The 21,326-nt window shown below is 41.9% G+C and overlaps 1 protein-coding gene across 1 annotated transcript in view; it reads right to left on the reverse strand.

Moving 5' to 3' along the window:
• Positions 1–21,326, reverse strand: part of AHI1 (Abelson helper integration site 1) — a 142,221-nt gene that overhangs the window by 49,317 nt on the left and 71,578 nt on the right. The window contains 1 exon segment of the mRNA XM_056853225.1: positions 14,289–14,406. Coding sequence (XP_056709203.1) covers positions 14,289–14,406 — 118 coding nt within the window.

The raw sequence follows: 21,326 nt of genomic DNA on the forward strand, positions 1-21,326 counted from the left end.
CTTGTTAATACCTCTTTTCAGATTTCCTGTATACGGAATTCTACTTAATATTTTCATATAGTTGGATTTTTTTTTAAAAAAATTATATGGTAACCAGAGGAAAACAAAAAAGCCAGGAACATTTTTGGACAAGTTACTCTCCCAATGTCATATCTTGATTTTGCAACTAACGGCGACTGATGCCAAGTAGAGAGTAATGCTTGATTTAATCCACGCCCTTGTATAATTTGGCTGATGGTACTTCCTTTATCCCAAAGGCACAGCAGTAATTATCCTAACATATACCAATTTCACATAAATATGAGTTATGTTCATTTGATAAAGCTTTTGGAAGCTTCAAAGTTTTGCTACTATTGTGCTCAGTCTTTCTATACTTTTCCAGTTAAATATTTTAATTAACATGCCTAGAAGAAACATGAAAAAGAACACATAATGGAGGAATCTGTGCAGTCTTGATTTCAATGTAAACAGAATCAAGCAAGCCAAATTTTTAAAAACATACTGTCTTGAGATTTATATTATTACTTTTTGCATTATTCCGATCAATCGGCTAGGGAAAAGTAGTCAGCTTTTGAAATGCAAGGTATCCAAACGGATGTAATTCTGGGAGTTAAAAAATCAGACACACATTAACTCATTTAATTCAGTGTTCCTGAATTAGCTGTGCGACAAGAACTATAGGAGTTGTGTGTAGGAATGGCAACGACGCAAACAAAATAAGATAGCTTTATAACAACAGCATATCAAGGTTGCAGTCAGTAATCTGCTTATTCTACTCCAATCACACTGAACTAAAGGTGCTTCTCTATAGTAAACAGCTTTGCAATTTCAACAGGGGGCACGTTTTTATGACATCTATATTAAACAATGATGCTCCCACACATTCCAGATCTTCTACATTTAATTCAAAAGCCATCTTTCTTTCCACTCTTCTGTGCATTCCTCACAGAATGTAAATAAGCACAAGTGAAAAAAGAGACACACTTAAAATTTTGTTGAAAATTAATGAATTTTAGGATGAAAATCTTATCTACACTTTCTTGGAAGTAAGTGGGACTTCCTTTAGAGTAAACATAGATAGGATTGGGTTGCATACCACTGAAGCAAACCAGAATTAGGTCTGAAGATGCAGCAAAGCTGCTTGAAGTGACGGAGTCAATACACAGAGTTCTACACAACGGCAGTATTTTCTTTTCTTTCTAGAGTCTTATTTTTTTTAAGTCCAGCTAAACTCATAAAATGTCTTTCATGTTATAATGAGCTGATGACTAATTAATGTTAATGATGATTCTTGGTATGAGATATCTCAGTTAGATTTCCTTTTTCATTACAACAGGCTCATTCAAGAAAGAGAAAAACAGAAAGTCAGACATTATTGTATGTATTCATTTACAATACTAAGTACAGTTCTGACCACCACATCTCAATAAAGATATTGGCTGGGAAACGCACAGAAAAAGGCCACTCAAACCTTTTAAGGCTTGGGAGTACCTTCTCTTTGAGGCAAGGTGTAAGAGTCTGATGCTTCAGAAAAAAAGGGTATGGGGAAGACACAGAGATATACGGGCACACGGTAGACAAAGCGTATAGAGAGACCTCCCCGCCCATTCTGGCATCATCTACGGAAGCTGAGGAGTTGATACAGAAAAAATACCAAGGAAACATTTTTTCCCACACAATGTACAAACAGCATATTGAATGGACTCCCACAAGATATAATGATGACCACTAGCTTAGACAAATTTAAAAGAAGGTCTCTTGAAGGATAGGTCTAGCATCGGGTCTCAGCCATGATGACTAAAGGAAAAAGCCACGTTCAGAAGCAGGTGGCTGGCGGGCATCCCTAATACAGATAACCCTCTCTTCAGCCTCCATAACTGTAGCAGTGCATCACAGCACCTTAAAACGAGTCAGGGCTTCTTTTGGCGTAAATCAGTTCACAACTCAGTATACAAAGTAAAAACTTACACTGGTCATAAGCACATTCAAATGACCAACGCCTCACCCATTTTCTCTGGCCCACAGGCAGAAGCTGAGGCCGCCGGGCCGAGAGTCTGCAGGGCCCTGAGTTTCCACAGAGACCAGCACAAGTTTCCGTTTTGTCTCCGCTGCTGGGGAGCTGCAGCGGAGGTTGGCGTGTGCGAGAGGGTCGGGGGTGAGGGGTGCTGGGAGCCTGCTGGAGAGGGGTTTCGGAGGGGTTCCCTCTGCTCTTTCGTTCAGTTGCTGTTTCCTGAATGGGGAGGGCTGCTGTGACTGGGGTTAATTGCTGGCCCCGCCCTCTGCTGTTGGCTGCTGAGGGGGGGGGACTGAGAGCTCTTCCTTAAGAAGGCTCCCCTCGCCAGAGGCGCGAGACGAGGTCTGGGGGTCTGGCCTGGGGGCCCTGTAAGCGGCTGACAAGTCTCTACATTTTGTATGTGTTGAGTGTTTTTGCTTCTTCAAGCAGGGAGCCTTGAGAGGCAGTTTGTCAGGGGAGCTATCAGAGTAGCGCAGGAAAGAAACTGAACAACTTCAGCAATGGATCACAATAGTGTGGTTAGTGAGGGAGCTGAGGCTGTAACATGCAAGGCCTGGGGCATGTTTGTATTCTTACCTGAGGGTAACAATAGTTACACCTGCAGCAAGTGTAAGTTGGTAGCCCTGCTGGAGGAGAAGATACAGGGACCTGAAGCACACTTGTCCACACTCTGTTTTATAAAGGAAGGTGAAGAGTTCACAGACAGAACACATGAAACACTCTTTAGGGGGCAACAGGAGGAGGAGAGAAAGGAATCTCAAATCATGGAGGTGCAACCTACACAGGAGGAGGGTACATGGAAGAATGTGACCCACACAAGCAGGAAAATGAGGACTCATTCTGATCCTCTGTTGCTCAGCAATCTGTTCCAGGATCTCCCAATAGATACTGATTCTGAACTACTGGAACAAGGGCTACCCCCCCCCCCCAAACTTGAAAGAATTTGCTCAGGCTCCTGAGCCTGAGAGGACTTGAGCTTCTGCTCCCCACTTTAGGAAGAGGCATGTTCTGGTAATTGGGGATTCCCTACTGAGAGGGGTAGTCTAAAGTGTGCTGACCGGACTTGTCGTCTCAAGAAGTCTGCTGTCTACCAGGTGCACACATCCAGGATGTGACCGAAAGGGTAGGAAGACTCATCAAGCCCACAGATTATTACCCATTCTTGCTCATTCATGTGGCAACAAATTATATTGCCCGACACAGCCCAGAACGTGTTAAAAGAGACTATGCAGCTCTGGGTAAGAAGGTGTAGGACCTGGGGGCGCAGGTTATGTTTTCATCAGGAAGGGAAAGAAGAAACTACAAATTAATGACTGGATGCGTAGATGGTGTCATCAAGAAAGGTTTAGGTTTCTGGACCATGGCTTACGCTTTCAAGAAGCTCTTCTATCAGGAGATGGTTTGCACAAAAAATCTTGTTCCCCTTTGAATTTTGAAATTCCCCTAACTACTGGTTGACTTGTTCCTTATTTGTCTACCCTACATGCCCCGCAAACACGCAGAGCATTTGCACTAGCTAGGTGCAATGCTCTTCCTTCAGCTATTACTTTCGGCAGATATAACCAAACCAGATACTAAGCGAGGCTTTGTCCTTGAAACTCAAATTCAATCGAGTCAGTTTCCCATATCCTTCTTCGTTGTCCTCAGTATAATATCATCTGCTCCAATTTTCTCGATTCTATCTTAGCTAATATATCAGTTCACTCGGAAGCCCTGAAAACCTATCATCTTCTTAATGATTTATCACCCAAAATAACTGGGAAAGTAGCTGGTTTTTTAAGCTTAATAATCAAAAACAGATTGGATAAGGTCTAATGATTGATGGCTTTTTAATATGTTTTTGTTTCCTCTGACCGTTTATTATCTGTACGGATGATCTGTTGTATTACATCATATGCTAATAAAGGTTATTGTATTGTATTGTACCTTGCTGGATCAGGGGAATGCAGCAGACATAGTTTATCTTGATTTCAGTAAGTCTTTTGATAAGGTTCCCCATAATATTCTTGTTGACAAATTGGGAAAATGTAATTTAGATCCTGTTAGGTGGATCTGTAATTGGCTGACAGATTGCACCCAAAGAGTGCTTGTTAATGGTTCCTCATCCACTTGGAGAGGAGTGACTAGTGGAGTGCCTCAGGGATCTGTCCTGATCCTTGTGTTGTTTAATATCTTTATAAATGATTTGGATGAAGGAATAGAAGGGATGCTTATTAAATTTGCAGATGATACTGAATTGGGAAGGGTAGCAAATACAATAAGAAGACAGAGCCAGGATACAGGAAGGTCTTGACAGGCTGGAGAATTGGGCTAAAACCAATAAAGTGCATTTCAACAGAGGTAAACATAAAGGTCTGTACTGAGGTAGGAAAAATCAAATGCATACTTATAGGATGGGGGAGACTTGTCTTAGCAGTTGTGTGTGAAAAGGATCTTGTGGTCTTAGTAGACCAAACGCTGAACATGAGTCAGCAGTGTGATGCGGTAGCTAAAAAGGCAAATGCAATCTTGGGCTCCATCAACAGACGTACAGTGTTCAGATCACGCAAAGTGATGGTATAGCTTTACTCTGCTCTGGTTAGACCTCACCTAGAGTATTGTGTTCAGTTTTGGGAACCACAATTTAAGAGTGATATAGACAAGCTGGAACGTGTCCAGAGGAGGGCAACAAAAGTGGTGAGGGGTCTGGAGACCAAGTCCTATGAGGAAAGGTTGAAGGAGCTGGGTATATTTAGCCTGGAGAGAAGACTGAGAGGGGATATGATAACCATCTTCAAGTACTTGAAGGGCTGTCATATAGAGTTTGGTGCCGAGTTTGTTCCTGTTGCCCCAGAAGGTCGGACCAGAACCAACCAGTTGAAATTAAATCAAAAGAGTTTCCATCTAGACATTAGGAAGAATTTTCTAACAGTTAAGAGTGGTTCCTCAGTGGAACAGGCTTCCTCGAGAGGTAGTAAGTGCTCCTTCCCTGAAGGTTTGAATGCAGAGGCTAGATGGCCATCTGTCAGCAATGTGGATTCTATGACATTAGGCCGATCATGAGAGGGAGGGCATCTTGGCCATCTTCTGGACTTGGAGTATGGGTCACTGGAGGTGTGTGTGGGAAGTAGTTGTGAATTTCCTGCAGTGTGCAGGGGGTTGGACTAGATGACCCTTGTGGTCCTCTCCAACTCTATAATGCTATAATTCTGTGATTCTATGACAGCACCTTAAAATGAGTCAGGGCTTCTTTTGGCGTAAATCAGTTCATAACTCAGTATGCAAAGTGAAAACTTACACTGGTCATAAACACATTCAAATGCCAAATGCCTCTCCTATTTCACATTAAAATGGCTGCAAGTTCACAAACCATTCACAAAAGGGGTTAAAATGGGATTTAAGGCTCCCAAGTACAAACATTATCTACTCTGGAGTCTTCCTCATTAGTGTTGCAATGAGTAACTTTATGTTTCTCCATCCTCTGCAGTTCTCTCCTGAAAAATCCCACAAGCTCAGCCCTTTGGCATTTCATCATAAATGTCCGGATTCAGTGGTTAGCTCAACATGTTAGCTAACAAGTGTTTAAATACTACCCCGATTGGGGGGGGGTGCCACCCCCAGCTCTACTTCTCAGGCCGGACTAGGCACAAAATGTAGTTCTCACGCCACAAGTCCTTTTTTGAAGCAAAACACACACACTTACTTGTATATAAGCACACATGGCCTAATCAAGCTTCCCCCCTAAAGGCTGGGAGGAATAAGAATGCATGAGAGATATTATTTGACTATTTTTAAAGATGTGGAAAGCCTAATGTACGGTGGTGATGGGAACAGTGCCAGCAGCACCACAGACTATACTTCAGCCCTGGTAATAAATCCTGTGGTCATACACTCCCTCTTTCCTTTCTAGGAGTGCCAGCTCTGGGGTTGGGAAATTCCTGGAGATTTTGAGGGTAGAGCCTGGGGAAGGGCAGGGATGGGGGAGGGGAGGGAGCTCAGCTTGGTATAACGCATAGAGTCCATCCTCCAAGGCAGCCATTCCTCTCAGAGGAACTTTTCTCTACCATCTGGAGTTCAGTCATAATTCTGGGAGACCTCCATGCCCCACCTGGAGGTTGGCAACCCCGCCCCTTTCTGTGTTCTACTTGTACACTGCAAGTTAATTAGTAATGTTCGATGTAGTGCAAACAATATATTGCCACTGCATCTGAACCAGCAAACTATGGTTTGCAGACCTGGTTTGAAAGACAATCAGACCCTTTTTTGGGGGGGTTCAGACACAACAACGAACTATAGTTTGAACTACATTGGAAGTCTCTAATTGACTTGTAATGTGTATGGGGAGGAAGGAAGAGGCATTGAATAAGCATAAAGCTTGGTCATGTAGTTCCAAACCATGATTTATTATTACATCTGAACCAATCCAAAGAGTGAAGCAAACAGTGTGATATTATGCACAAAGCCCTCTTTCCCAACCCACCAACCAACAGATCACAGAATAAAAGTTTTTTACCATCCACTTATCGTGAATGTTTTTGTAGTCCAACACTATGCGGTCACCATGGGATGTTTATAATGATACAGTAGCACCAGTCCTAGAAAAGCAGCAAGTCTAAGATTTAGACCGAGAAGTTTTGTTGGGACAATCCAAAGAGTCTGGTCCTAGGAAGCCACGTGGCAACTTGGCTGATCCCTACTAAGCCACACTGCAGGCCAGGAAATCTGCATGATCAGTGTAGGTATTAGTAGAAGAATGTTAAGCAAAACTCCATATTGCAACATGAAGCTGCTCTGATCAAATGATTGGCAAGGCAGAGCTTAGTAATGAGAGAAGCTCCCAAGAGAGGCCATTAGGTAATTAACATACTTAAGGAGTACACAGCATCTGGTTACCTGCCTTGCTCTTCTTGGAATAACCAGGTAAGTATGTCTGCAGTCAGTTTGAACAGGACTGCTGAAAGCCAACACAGGCCCCAATATTATTCCTTCTGGGGCTTCCCTCCCTTCTCACCCAGCCCCAGCCCCAATATTATATGAAAACCAATTATATTACTTGCCTGATTCCATGGAGAATTCAGCCGCCCCCCTCTCAATTTATCCTACTAGTCATGAATACTACTAGAATACTAGTCATGATGCATATCTATTCTCTCCAGTATCAGAGAAGCACACCTATTATGTTAGGTGCTGTGGAACACACGCAGGATAATGCTGCTGCAGTCGTCTTGCTTGTGGGCTTCCTAGAGGACCTTGGTTGGCCACTGTGTGAACAGACTGTCGGACTTGATGGACCTTGGTCTGATCCCGCATGGTTTTTCCTATGATCTTATGTCCCTGCAATATTCCCCCTCAACATCCATGAGTTTAAATACTTAGCCTGCTTTTGGTGACTTGTTTAACTCACAACACACATGACTTGTAACCATGTCATGCAAAAACAGAAGTATGAACTGAAGGACTAGAGGGATCAAAAAGGATAAGAAAAGGACAGGCCACAACAAATGTAGACTAAAAACCTAAGACCAGGAATATAGCTGATCTAGACCAACCTTCTCTCCTTATTCAGCTGGTCCATTTGTGCATTTCTGATTTCCCCAGCTGCCTCCTTTCTTAGGGTTCCTTTTTGTTTCTTCACCAATTCTTCCTCATATACCTCTTTATCCTTTTACCCTCGGGACTTTTCCCACAGGCTCTTGTTTCTCAGCCCATTGCCTGCTCCTCAAGCTCATCCGCAGAACCTCCTGTCCCTAAGCCTCCAGCCTGTGTCATCAGCACTGTGAACTAATTACTGCTGGAGATTTCACACAACCACCACCTCAATCCTTTATCACATTACCAAACAGATTTCAGGGCAAAAGCTTCAAAATAGAGCCAAGTGGGTGGCATTATTGCCCACTCCTACCTGGGTTTCTTTCATACTTTTCATACCTAAGAATTTTTGATTTTACTGTTTGCTTGTAACAGCAATTTTTTTTGCAAGCACTTAAAATATAATAGAGGGTTTTAATTGAAATTCTTAGTCTCTTCAGAGGAAAATAAAATAAATCCCTTTGATGCTGCTTCACTTTCCTAGGATGGAAAACCCCTTATGACTATCAGCTGTGCTATATGAATGAAAGAATCTAATTGTTCTCAATTTTGTCAAAGTGTTTGCTTTAGATACAAGAACCATCATGTTCCTAAACCATTTTCGTTTGTAAAGAGCTGGTATTCCATTCAGTGCCATCAAGACTTCAGTGCATCTAAATGTGCAATAGGTCATATGCATGGTTTTCGCACAAACTATACCTTTATGCCTTGAGTATTGCACAAAATAGAGAAATGCAATTATACCTAGGGCTGGTCCCAAGTAGGGGTATTTCCCTGCATGGACAGCAGAAACCCCCCACAATAAAGAGGAACATTCAGACATCATGCCCAATTGGTGCATGACACATCTGACTCCCATTTTCCCACCTTTACCTTGGAGAGCCCAGGCTAGCCTGATCTCATCAGATCTCAGAAGCTAAGCAGGGTGGACCCTGGGAAGTATCTGGATGGGAGACCTCCAAGGAACGCCAGCCACATGATGCTGAGGCAGGCAATGGCAACCACCTCTGAATGTCTTTCTTTGAAAACCCCACCGGGGCTGCCCTGTCAGATGCCACTTCATGACAAAACAAACAAACAAACAAACAAACAAACAAACCTTGGAGTAAATATAACCCTAATTTTCCTTGAAGTAAAGGGAAACCTGCAGGGTGGCTAACAATGGAATCACCATAGGGAGTGGGGCAGGACTAAGTTCAGTTTTTAAAATGGCAGTCTTTAGTCAGATGAGTTTAGCTACTGTGCAGCACTTGAAATGGTGACCTACCTGCTAAATCATTGCTCCAGAACAATGCCGGTGCATATGCATCCTAGAAATAAAGGCCCCATAGAGGCCAAATGGAAATTCTGCTTATGAAACCATTCACTGCTGGCATACAAAAAACCAATGAGATAACTCAGCATCTATTCCAAATGCCTTTACAGTGTACGTGTCAAGGAGGCAGAAATAAACACTATCCTGGAAGATCCCCTTTGTGCATGGATGAACAAAATTAACAAAATCCAGATTAAAACACTGACAGGGTCATTTCAATAAGGATTAAAGAAAGGCTCAACATTTGGAAAGACTATAAAATAACTCAGCATATAAAAGTAAATGAAGTGGCGCAGATAACTGCTGCTGCTTATGACTAAAATACAGCAATAGCCAAACCAAAACTAAGATTTCTTCCTTCATAGTTTATAGTCGTTGGTGAAAGATGTGCAAAATAAATGAATTTTTCCCACATGGCTATAAAAACAACTGTTATGAGCATTAGGATCATAACAATGAAGCCACAAGCCAAAGACAGGAAGTAAAGTATCACCTAAACCTTAAAAGAAATTTTCTCATGGGAAAACCTATAAAGCTATGTACCCCCTGAATGTTACAGAGCGTTTCTTCTCCTGGAATCCTGAGTTTCAAGTTGCATAAGCAAGATGAGTCAAAAGTATATTTCTGAGATCCAGTTTTTATTTCCGAAGATCCCCCCGACCAACACATATTTTGCTTTTAAGATAATTTTGCTGTTGTATAGGGTCAGTTCTCATGTTCTTATTTGACCCTTGGGTTTTTGCACTCATCTCTATCTCTGACTTGCCTGGATTCCCTCCAGCTTTCTTGGCAAACCATAGTTTGTCATTACATTTGAACCAGGCAAACTATGTGTTGTTGATATTTAAACACAAACGATTGTTTGTCTGGTTTACATGCACCAGTAAACTGTGGTTTGGTGAGAAACAGAAAAAAGAGGGAGAGGAAAGGAATCATAGAATCATAGAATCATAGAGTTGGAAGGGACCACCAGGGTCATCAAGTCCAACCCTCTGCACAATGCAGGAAATTCACAACTACCTCCCCCCACACCTAGTGACCAGAAGATGGCCAAGATGCCCTCCCTCTCATCATCTGCCTAAGGTCACAGAATCAGCATTGCTGACAGATGGCCATCTAACCTCTTCTTAAAAACCTCCAGGGAAGGAGAGCTTACCACCTCCCGAGGAAGCCTGTTCCACTGAGGAACCGCTCTAACTGTTAGAAAATTCTTCCTAATGTCTAGACGGAAACTCTTTTGATTTAATTTCACCCCGTTGGTTCTGGTCCGACCTTCTTGGGAACAGAAAACAACTCGGCAGCCTCCTCAATATGACAGCCCCTCAAGTACTTGAACATGGTTATCATATCCCCTCTCAGTCTTCTCTTCAGGTTAAACATACCCAGCTCCTTCAACTCTTCCTCATAGGACTTGGTCTCCAGACCCCTCACCATCTTTATTGCCCTCCTCTGGACACGTTCCAGCTTGTCTACATCTTTTTAAAATTGTGGTGCCCAAAACTGAACACAGTACTCTAGTTGAGGTCTAACCAGAGCGGAGCAAAGCGTTACCATCACTTTGCGTGATCTGGACACTATACTTCTGTTGATGCAGCCCAAGACTGCATTTGCCTTTTTAGCTACCGCATCACACTGCTGACTCATGTTCAGTGTTTGGTCTACTAAGATCCCAAGATCCTTTTCACACACACTACTGCTCAGACAAGTCTCCCCCATCCTATAATTATGCATTTGATTTTTCCTACCTAAATGCAGAACTTTACATTTGTCTTTGTTGAAGTGCATTTTATTAGTTCTAGCCCACTTCTCCAGCCTGTCAAGATCATCCTGCATCTTGCCTCTGTCTTCTACCATATTTCTACCCCTCCCAATTTAGTATCATCTACAAATTTGATAAGCATCCCCTCTATTCCTTCATCCAAATCATTTATAAAGATGTTGAACAACACAGGGCCCAGCACAGATCCCTGAGGAACTCCACTAGTCACTTCTTTCCAAGTGGATGAAGAACCATTAACTAGCACTCTTTGGGTACAATCTGTCAACCAGTTGTGGATCCACCTAACAATAATAGGATCTAAACCACCTTTTCCCAATTTGTCAACAAGAATACTATGCGGAACCTTATCAAAAGCCTTACTGAAATCTAGATAAACTATGTCTACAGCATTCCCCTGATCCAGCAAGGTAGTAACTTTCTTAAAAAAGGAGATTAGTCTGACATGACTTGTTCTTGAGAAACCCGTGCTGGCTCTTAGTGATCAGATCCATCCTTTCTAAATGCTCAAGGACTGACTGTCTGATGATTTGTTTGAACACTTTTCCTGGTATAGAAGTCAAGCTGATGGGTCGGTAGTTACCCAGATCCTCCTTTTTCCCCTTCTTGAAGATGGGGACAACATTTGCCCGCCTCCAATCTTCTGGTACCTCACCTGTTTGCCAAGACTTTTCATAAATAATGGACAGAGGTTCAGAATTACATCTGCAAGTTCTCTGAGTACCCTTGGGTGCAATTCATCTGGCCCAGAGGATTTTGTTTCATTTAAATAAACCAGGTGTTTGTGCACTATCCCAATGCCAATTCTAGGCTGCAAATCCCTTCCCTCATCACATGTTCTGTTTATGCCATGTTGAGCACCACTTCCCTCACAAGAAAAAACTGAGGAAAAGTAGGAATTGAGGAGTTCTGCCCTCTCTTCATCTCCTGTTACAATTTCACTTTCCGGTCCATGCAATGGGCTTATCTTGTCCTTGTGCTTACTCCTACTCTGTACATAGGAAAAGAACCCTTTTTTGTTGCATTTAGCATCTCTCGCTAGCCTAAGCTCATACTGAGCTTTAGCTTTCCTAACACTCTCTCTACAAGCACTAATGATTTGTTTATATTCCTCTTTGGTTATAAGGCCCTCCTTCCACTTCCTAAATGAGTTTTTTTTTATTTCTCAACTCTTTAAAAAGCTGTTTATGGAGCCACCCTGGCCTCTTTAGGCTCCTCCCATTTTTCTTTCTCATAGGAATGGTTTGGGATTGCGCCTTCAGTATTTCATTTTTAAGAAATGCCCACCCTTCTTGAACTCCCTTCTCCTTAAGTATTTCCGACCATGGGATTCTACCTAGCATAAGATTAAGTTTGTTAACATTTGCTCTTTTAAAGTCCAACCAATATGTCTGACTACGTACAGGTTTTCCTTTCCCCAAGATTGTAAATTCCAAGAGTACGTGGTCACTACTACCCAGGGTGCCTACTACTTTAACCTCATTGACCAGTTCTTCCCTGTTGGTGAAAATCAAGTTAAAGATAGCAGACCCCCTTTTTTCCCTGCCCACCTTCTGGAATAGGAAGTTGTCAGCAAGACAAGTCAGGAATTTATTGGATCTTGCATTTTTAGCAGCGTTGGACTTCCAACAGATATCCGGGTAATTAAAATCTCCCATGACCACCATGTCCCTTCTCTTTGAGAACTTTGTGATCTGGTCTAGGAGCGTCCCATCCAAATCCTCTGCCTGGTTTGGCGGTCGATAGCAGACCCCCACCAGAATATCACAATTATTTCTTATTCTTTTTATGTTTACCCATAGAGTCTCGACTGCACTACCATGCTCAGATTCATGTACTTCTTCACAAGTGTACACATCTTTGACATACAGTGCTGCTCCTCCCCCCTTCCTTATCTGTCTATCCCTTTTAAACAAGTTGTACTCCTCAAGAAGGTGTGTATGAGCTAACCAGTGTGTATGAGCTAACCAGTGGCTAACAATGCAAGTCCACTGACGTCTGCTTATGATTGCAGCCTTGGAAGATCAAGAATGTTATGTTTCAATTGTGCTGTTATCAACATCACAGACACAGGCTGTACAGTTTCAGGGCAGAGTTACTCTAGTCTAAAACCACTGATATAAAAGTTCTTAGACTGGAGTAACTCTGCATAGTATTGCACTGTTTGACATGGACTGTGGCTCAGTGGTATAGAGCCTCTGCTTGGCATGCAGAAGGTCCCAGGTTCAATCTCTGGCATCTCCAGTTAAAGGGACTAGGCAAGTAGGTCATGTGAAAGACCTTTCTCTGCCTGAGACTCGGCAGAGCCGCTGCCGGTCAGAGTGTACAGTACTGACTTTGATGGACCGAGGGTCTGATTCAGTATAAAGCAGCTTCATGTGTTCATGTGGCACACCAAAAGGTTATTTGAAAATGAGCTGCTGTAAAGAATGTTATCTTTAGCCCCATCTTTAAAATGCTGAATAATATTTCATCTTGCCTTGAAGAATTAGAAATTATTATCAACCATTCTGATATACGTTGCACAACTGCACAAGCCTTTAGTTTGCTAGGGAATTTTAAGCAAGTAACTTTACTGAGCAGAATGCTCTTATCCAGTTGTTCCTTACACAGGTAAGAATTTTACATTTTCCCCTTTTAGTTGCACACTGGGGGAAAGATTTCCACTGGATGTGTGTAATACAGCTTTAAAGCACTCACTGGGGCTTTTGCCTGCTAGGGTTGCCAACATCCTGGAGAAAAATTGTCCTGCCTCTTCAATAGAGATTTAACAAGTGGAAAAAAAGAAGATGAAGCTTTTCATGGCATGGAGGTAAATAACATCCCACGAGCTTCTATTAAGAAGGGCATTTTTTCTCCACTTGTTGGCAAACCTGATATTGCCATTAATGTGAAAGCCTCTACAGACTGCTCTCACCCATCATTCATCACTTGTAAAGGAAGGACACTCTTTGCTAGTAAATAATACTGTCAGAAAAGATGAATCACATAGACTGGGAGTCAACATTTTGCAGTCAACGTTTTGCAGCAATCACCTGAATCAATAAGAACAATGAAGGGGGAAAGCTGCCTCTTTCCTATTTCTCTGCTACCCAAAATGCTTTCAGGATCTACATGATGCTATTTGAGTAAGCTCATTTACAGCCCATTCCTAAGGGGGGGGGGACAGAAACGTGGCAGCCAGGAGCAGTACAGCCACACCACCTCCTGTGAGTCTTCCCTGCCGGAAAATAGAATAAACAAACTGTGTGAAAATAGGAAAATCGGGAAACTTACTCATTGACTTCAGCGAGGCTACACCAGCTACTTTCCTGGCATAGCTTTGCTGCAGCATGAAGGGGCGTTCCCGGGTCAAAAGGGGTTAGGAAGCTGCCAAAGGGAAGCTTCGCCCCCAGGAATGCCTCCCAGGATGCCGGTGTGGGGAGATATGCTACCGGCATCCAGGGAGACCAAAGTAAGTAGCCCTACGCCAGCATCCATGGTGCAAGTGGCAAGGACGCCAGCGTAGTGGTAACGCTGGTTCCTGTGCGGCTCTGCCCCCCCTTCAGGATTGCATGGTTAATGTACCATAGCAGTCCCCCACCAAGCAACAGAAAAAGAGTAAACCATGTTACCACTTTGGGTAGAAACAGGATACAGAGGAATCCGTGGTTCGCCTAGTGTGCTTGCCAGTCTTAATCGGGAGTGTGGTGACAGTAGAGATGGACTAGGAAGGAAGGCACTGGAGCTGGCCTACAAAAAGAAAGCCACATTGTAACTTCCTCAATCATATTCAAGAGATAAAATGCAAAACATTGCACTTACAGCAAAATGATCAGTGCGGAAGAAGGTTTCTCTGGAAGACATGAAGAGAAACTTTTGAACCGTTTGCTTTTTGAAAAGACAGTTCTATATGGGAGATTTTTAAAAACTACTTGAAAAGCAGATAAATTATAACTGCCCATCCTACTTTCTAGAGAAACACACCATGATTTCCTGTTGGCAGCCTTTTTTGTTTTAATTGTTACATCAACATTGCGGTCGGCAAGCGGCAAAGTAATAAATATTTCTATCTATTATAGACAAAAAGATCTCTGTATTATTATACAGTGATGCCTTAAGCCAAACTATATGTGATACTTGTAGGGTTGCCAGCTGGTGGTACCCAGCGGGAGACTAGGGAGCAGGGACATGGGGGGCACTGCCAAATTGATGGTGTGATTTTCCAGGACAAACCTGGAAGTGATGTCATGCTACTCTTGGATTCAGCAGTAACTTGAATCCGAGAGCAGCACCAGAATGATTTTTTCAGTATTCTCCACCCTATCTGCTTGGTACGCTGCTAGTGGAGAGTGTCTATAGAGGGAGACCTGGCAAGTCTGGATACTTGGAATCTGCAACTGGATCTCCTAATTGTAATTCAGGCTCCAAAACCAGTCTGGAGGTCTCCTGGATTGACCTGAGCTCAATCCCGATGGAAATCAGTTTCAGGTAGCCGGCTCAAGGTTGATTCAGCCTTCCTTCCTTCTGAGGTTGGTAAAATGTGTACCCAGTTTCCTGCTAGGGGTAAAGGGAAGATGACTGGGGAAGGCACTGGCAAACCACCCCGCAAACAAAGTCTGCCTAATAAATGTCGGGATGTGATGTCACCCCATGGGTCAGGAATGACCTGGTGCTTGCAGGTGCTTTACCCTTTTACTTGTCAACAGTTGGGTTCCTGTATATGGACAGAGAGCAGTCATAATAAATGAAATATTGGGATGAATTCTTGGTGGAGAGCATTTCTACACAGAATATAAAGGTTTCCCCCATGGTTTATATATATGTATAGGAGCCAGAGTGGTGTAGTGGTTAAATGTTTGTTTTCCTGATAAACTTTTACAACCCCAATTTAAAGCATGACTTATATCCAAAAATCCCACTAAATCTGCAGAAGGCCTGTAGAGGGAAGAGGTTGCTAATTCTTGCCCCCTATGTACATTACTGTGCCCCTTGAAAATCCACTCCGGAAAGTCCCATGCCATGCTGGAGCCTGCTTTCAATAAATATGATGGATTGACGGGAGAAATCAGAGACCGCCTGATACCCCTGTGTATGGATGTGCCTTCTGCTTATGTGGTGCAATATTTGGATACAGTATGCTAGGATTTTATGTATTACTTGTTAGATACAAATCTGAATGATTAAAAAGACCAATGTAGATAGAGCAAGTGATTACCTACATTTGAGGTATGTACTGTGATACTGGGAGGAAAAGCTAAGCAGGGTCAGTACTTGGAAGGGAGACCACCAAGGAAAGCTCTGCAGAGGAAGGCTATGGCAAACTACCTCTGCTTCTCAACTGCCTTGAAAGCCCCTTGCTGGGGTCGCCATAAGTCAGCTACAACTTGACGACACTTTACACACACATTCTGATACCATCATTTAAAAATAAACTGACACTAACCTTTTCTCTCTATTTTCATTTGATAGTCTAGCATTTAATAACACATCCTATTGAACAATTACAGTGAAGCAATTATTATTTCTGAAATGCAGGCTGTGGGAAATCATTGCTAAACACCTTTTCAACAACAAGAAAAGGTTGGTGAAGATAGCCAACGCCAATTAACTCATTTTTTCACAATATACTTTGCTTGGTTAATGCAAAAAAAAAGGGGGGGGGGAAGCAACTACAGTTCTATCAAAGGCAGTTTACTACAAAGCCTGGGTTGAGTAAACGCCACATGTACAAAAAAGTCATGTTTTTAAAAAAGATAAACCAGATAAAGAGAAGCCTGCATATTTCTGCCAAGTTTAAACAAAGCTGCTTTGCATCTTCTTTTTGCATTATAGCAGCTCTATGTAAATTATGCAAATATTCATTTTCAATGGGCCTAATTTTCATGTAAAAAAACTGAATTGCACATGAAAATAAAGAAAATAGTTCAAGACCCAACCAGCTAACACTTTCTCTATTTTCCCCTGATAATTCAGAGTTGTAACCTTTTCAACTTACAGAATCCAAATTTTCATATAAGCTTGCAAGTCAAATTAGGTGGCAAAGTCAGCACTGTGCATTGCCCTTAAGCTTTTCAGGCATGTTTTTGAATTTTTATGTTTTTACGATGTGCTATTCTTGAATAAACAGAAATACTTAAAACAGGGTTTTTTTTTTCCAGACTATGAAGCTGACAATAGCCACCCATGAGAAAATCTGCCTTCTCTTTTGTTCAATACTGGAGTGGTATCCCGTGCAAAACTACTTCAGCATAAAAACAATGTCATAATATTACATGCAAACCTGAGCTTTTGAACTGTGTATATTATTTTCCACAGTTTTATGAGAATGTGTTGTCTCCAGAACAACAACCACATGAGAATGTCTGAGACAACTGGTGCAAGAAAGTTATTTACTGTGTGTGTGGGGGGGAATAGTTTTAAAATTTTCTAAAAGCTCAAATGCATTTCTAAGACCTGTATTTTTCCTTAAGGGAAATTAGAAGCCAGTTTATTCCTAATCATAGAATCATAGTTGGAAGGGACCACCAGGGTCATCTAGTCCAACCCCCTGCACAATGCAGGAAATCCAAACTACCTCCCCCTCCACACCTCCAGTGACCCCTACTCCATGCCCAGAAGATGGGCAAGATGCCCTCCCTCTCATGATCTGCCTGAGGTCATAGAAACAGCATTGCTGACAGATGGCCATGCGAAGTGATGGTATCACTTTACTCTGCTCTGGTAAGTCCTCAGGGCCAGATGAATTGCATCCAAGGGTACTCAAAGAACTTGCAGATGTAATTTCTGAGCCTCTGTCCATTAGTTCTGAGAATTCTTGGAGAACAGGTGAGGTGCCAGAAGATTGGAGGCGGGCAAATGTTGTCCCGATCTTCAAGAAGGGAAAAAGGAGGATCCGGGTAACAACCAACCCATCAGCTTGACTTCTATACCAGGAAAGTCTTTGAACAAATCATCAAACAGTCAGTCCTTGAGCATTTAGAAAGGATGGATCTAAGAGCCAGCATGGGTTTCTCAAGAACAAGTAATGTCAGACTAATCGTATCTCCTTTTTTGAGAAAGTTACTACCTTGCTGCATCAGGGGAATGCAGTAGACATAGTTTATCTTGATTTCAGTAAGGCTTTTGATAAGGTTCCCCATAATATTCTTGTTGACAAATTGGGAAAATGTGGTTTAAATCTTATTACTGTTAGGTAATAACAGGACCCCCGTGGTGCAGAGTGGTAAGCTGCAGTACTGCAGTCCAAGTTCTGCTCACGGCCTGAGTTCGATCCCGACGGAAATCGGTTTCAGGTAGCCGGCTCAAGGTTGACTCATCCTTCCATCCTTCCGAGGTTGGTAAAATGAGTACCCAGCTTGCTGGGGGTAAAGGGAAGATGACTGGGGAAGGCACTGGCAAACCACCCCGTAAACAAAGTCTGCCTAGTAAACGTCGGGATGTGACGTCACCCCATGGGTCAGGAATGACCTGGTGCTTGCACAGGGGACCTTTACCTTTTTTACCACTTTGTTGACCAGCAATTTGGAGATCCAACACATATCGATCCTAGGAGTTGTGCCTGTTAGAATAGAAGGTAAAGTCTTTTTCTTTGGGGTGCTTATCAATGAAATTCCAGTCGTCAAGAAATTGAAAGACAGCCTTAGGAAGTTTGCCTCTTTTTGGTGTTTTTGACTTGTCTAGTTTAATGTCCATTACTCCATGTATATCACCCAACATAACAATTTCACCTTGGTGAAAGTCCTGTAGAGTATTGAAAAAGGTTTTATGGAACTTCTCCCTCGCGTTGTTCGGGGCATATATATTCACAATCGTTAGTTTGCTACCATCTGCCCCTTGTGCTAGGAGAATTAAAAACCATTCTTTTTATCTTTTAGAGAATCCAAAACCGTTAGCCTGTTGCCCTTAACATAAATAGCGACTCCTCTCTTTTTTGAAGTTGACGAAGAGGAATAAATTGAACCCAGCTTTTTACAATTTAATAATCTTTCAAATTTATCTTTAATATGGGTTTCTTGTAGACAAATCACATCTAATGCTTGTTTCGCAAGTATGTGAAAAGCTTTTTTTCTTTTAGCTGGGAAATTCAAACAGTTAATACTGATCGAGGTTATCAGTGTCGTAGCTTTGTTTAATTTGAAGTCTTCGTCTTCTTGTTTTTCCGGGAGATCTATGGCTAAAGGTTGGGCCTGGTGTTCTTCGTGCTCTTGATCAATCACTTGGAGTAACTCGGGGGAAAATACTTGCTTGACTGTGCTTATTAGATTTTTTATTTCTTTTTTTTAATATATATTTTTATTGTTTTTCAAAAATTACTATACATCTCATTTGACAATACATCCTATATACCAGGGGTCTCAAAACTGCGGCTCTAGAGCCGCATGCGGCTCTTTGGCCCGTTGAGTGTGGCTCTCTGAACTTGGTTCGGAGCCCCTGCTCTTGCGCCCGCTCGCGCCGGCAGCTGGGCTGCGGAGCCGGCGTGCCTGAGAGAGAGAGAGAGTGGGCGAGCTGTATCTCCCCCCCCCCGCCGTGGAGAATGGCCGGGTCCCCCTTTTCCTTGCCCTCAATAGTTGGGAGGCTAAAGCCTCCCCTCCCCTTTAGCAGCGCGATTGCTGGGTGGGCGGCTCGGCGGTTCCTGCCCCCCCCGTCTATCAGCTGTTGGGCGGGGCGGGCTTCCTTTGGTAGACCTGGCCTCCGGCTGAGTCCCATTGGGAGGCCATGTCTACCCACTGGCTTTCTTGGCGGTAGACCTGGACTCCGAGGAGGGGAAAAAGTCCCCCTTCAGAGGCCAGGTCTACCAATTGGCTTCTATGGGCCTTCGGAGGCCAGGTCTACTGCCAAGAAAGCCAATGGGTAGACCTGGTCTCCCAATGGGACTCAGCCGGAGGCCAGGTCTACCAATAGGCTTTTATGGCGGTAGACCAGGCCTCCAGACAAGGACTCCGGACGGGGAGGGGAAATGGCAGGGAGTTACAATTTAATTTTTATCAATAAATAAGATCACTATTAAGTATGATATCAAGTTTTATTCAGTGTACTTATAGTTTAATTAAGACTTAAGACTTAAAACTTTAATTAAAGTTTATTACGTTAATAAAGTGTACCTACCTATATAGTTTAAGTAATTTGGCTCTCAAAAGAAATCTCAATCGTTGTACTGTTGATATTTGGCTCTTTTGACTAATGAGTTTGCTGACCCCTGCTATATACCAATCTTTGAATCGATAAAAAATTAAAAAATTATTAGGTGTATGTCTTCAATATTAAATATAATTAGTTATAATTGACTTCCCCACCGACTTCCTCCCTCCCTACATAAATCTGGTATCTCCTTTGTATTAATATTTTCTAATCCTAATAGGTTATTATTTTAATGTTATATTTTCCCCTTATTTAATACATTTCAATAAGTAATATTAATATGATATTAATAATAAAGAGAAAAAAGAAGAAAACCATTAAAAAAAAGAAAAAGCAGAGACAAAACAAAACACATTGACTTAATTTTCTCCAGTCACTCATCTCTGTTATGTTATAATGGATTAGATCTTAAGAAGCTTTATATACCCCTAGTAAAAAATTAATTTGATATTATTATTCCTCTACTTCCCCCATTTCCATATTAAAATTCAAATTGGTATTCTTCCGGCTTTCTTAGCCCTTCTTTTTAAACTTTTTCTTCTGTCTGGAGTTTCTGTTGCCATCTGTATGCTTTCTTGAAGTGGTCTCTTGTTTGTGACAATCTTCACCCATTGATCCTTGGACTGTTGATTCTTCTTTTTGTATTCCTGTAGTAGGGTCTGTCAGCTCATTATTTCTTCTCAAAAAGTTTTTGATATCTTCCAATGAGTTGACAGTATGTTTAACCTGTTTGTAGGTGAAGGTAAGTCCTTGTAGTAGCAACCAGCTGTATTTTATTCCCTTGTTTCTCAGTGTCTCAGTAAAGTCTTTATAGATGTTTCTCTTTGCAATCAGGTGGCGAGGAATGTCTTTGAGAATTATTAACGGTGTATCATCTACCCTTAGATGATTCTCCAACTGAAGTTTCATAATGATGATTTTCATCCTGATGTCAAAGAAGGAGATCAAGATCTAACTTTTGTTTTCTGTACTCGAGTTGACAAGGGGATTCTGTATATCTTATTTATTGCGTGATTTAATTCTTGTTCATTTAAATGAAATATAACAGCAAGTGATTTTATGATAGTCTCTCTGGTGTCCCCTAGTTTTTCAGGCAGATTGCGTATATGCAGGTTGGATTCTCTCAGTTGCAGGTCCAAAACAGCTAGTTGATCCTTCACTCGCTCTTCCTGAAGTTGTATTGCTTCAATTTGTTGTGCTTGAGATTTCATGTCCATTTTAACTTCTTTCAATTCTTCAGTGATGTTTTTAACTGTGAATTCCATCTTGTTCATGCCATTTTTCATTACTGTAATTTGATCTTTTATTTCCTTGATCTCATTTATTATGCCATCAAACTTTTGAGTAATAATTAAAGTCATTTGTATAGCTGACTGTTCTTGTTGTATGGAAACCTGTTCAAACTTCTTCTTTAATAATTCAGTTTGCATGGCCAACATTTCTTGTATCTTATGATGATTACTTTCCATGATTGTCTGTGGCTTTTGTATTTTCCAGACTAGTAAGTTGAATATAAGCAGGCAACTCAGTGC

Source organism: Euleptes europaea, chromosome 7 (assembly GCF_029931775.1).
Source record: "Euleptes europaea isolate rEulEur1 chromosome 7, rEulEur1.hap1, whole genome shotgun sequence".
NCBI lineage: Eukaryota > Metazoa > Chordata > Lepidosauria > Squamata > Sphaerodactylidae > Euleptes > Euleptes europaea.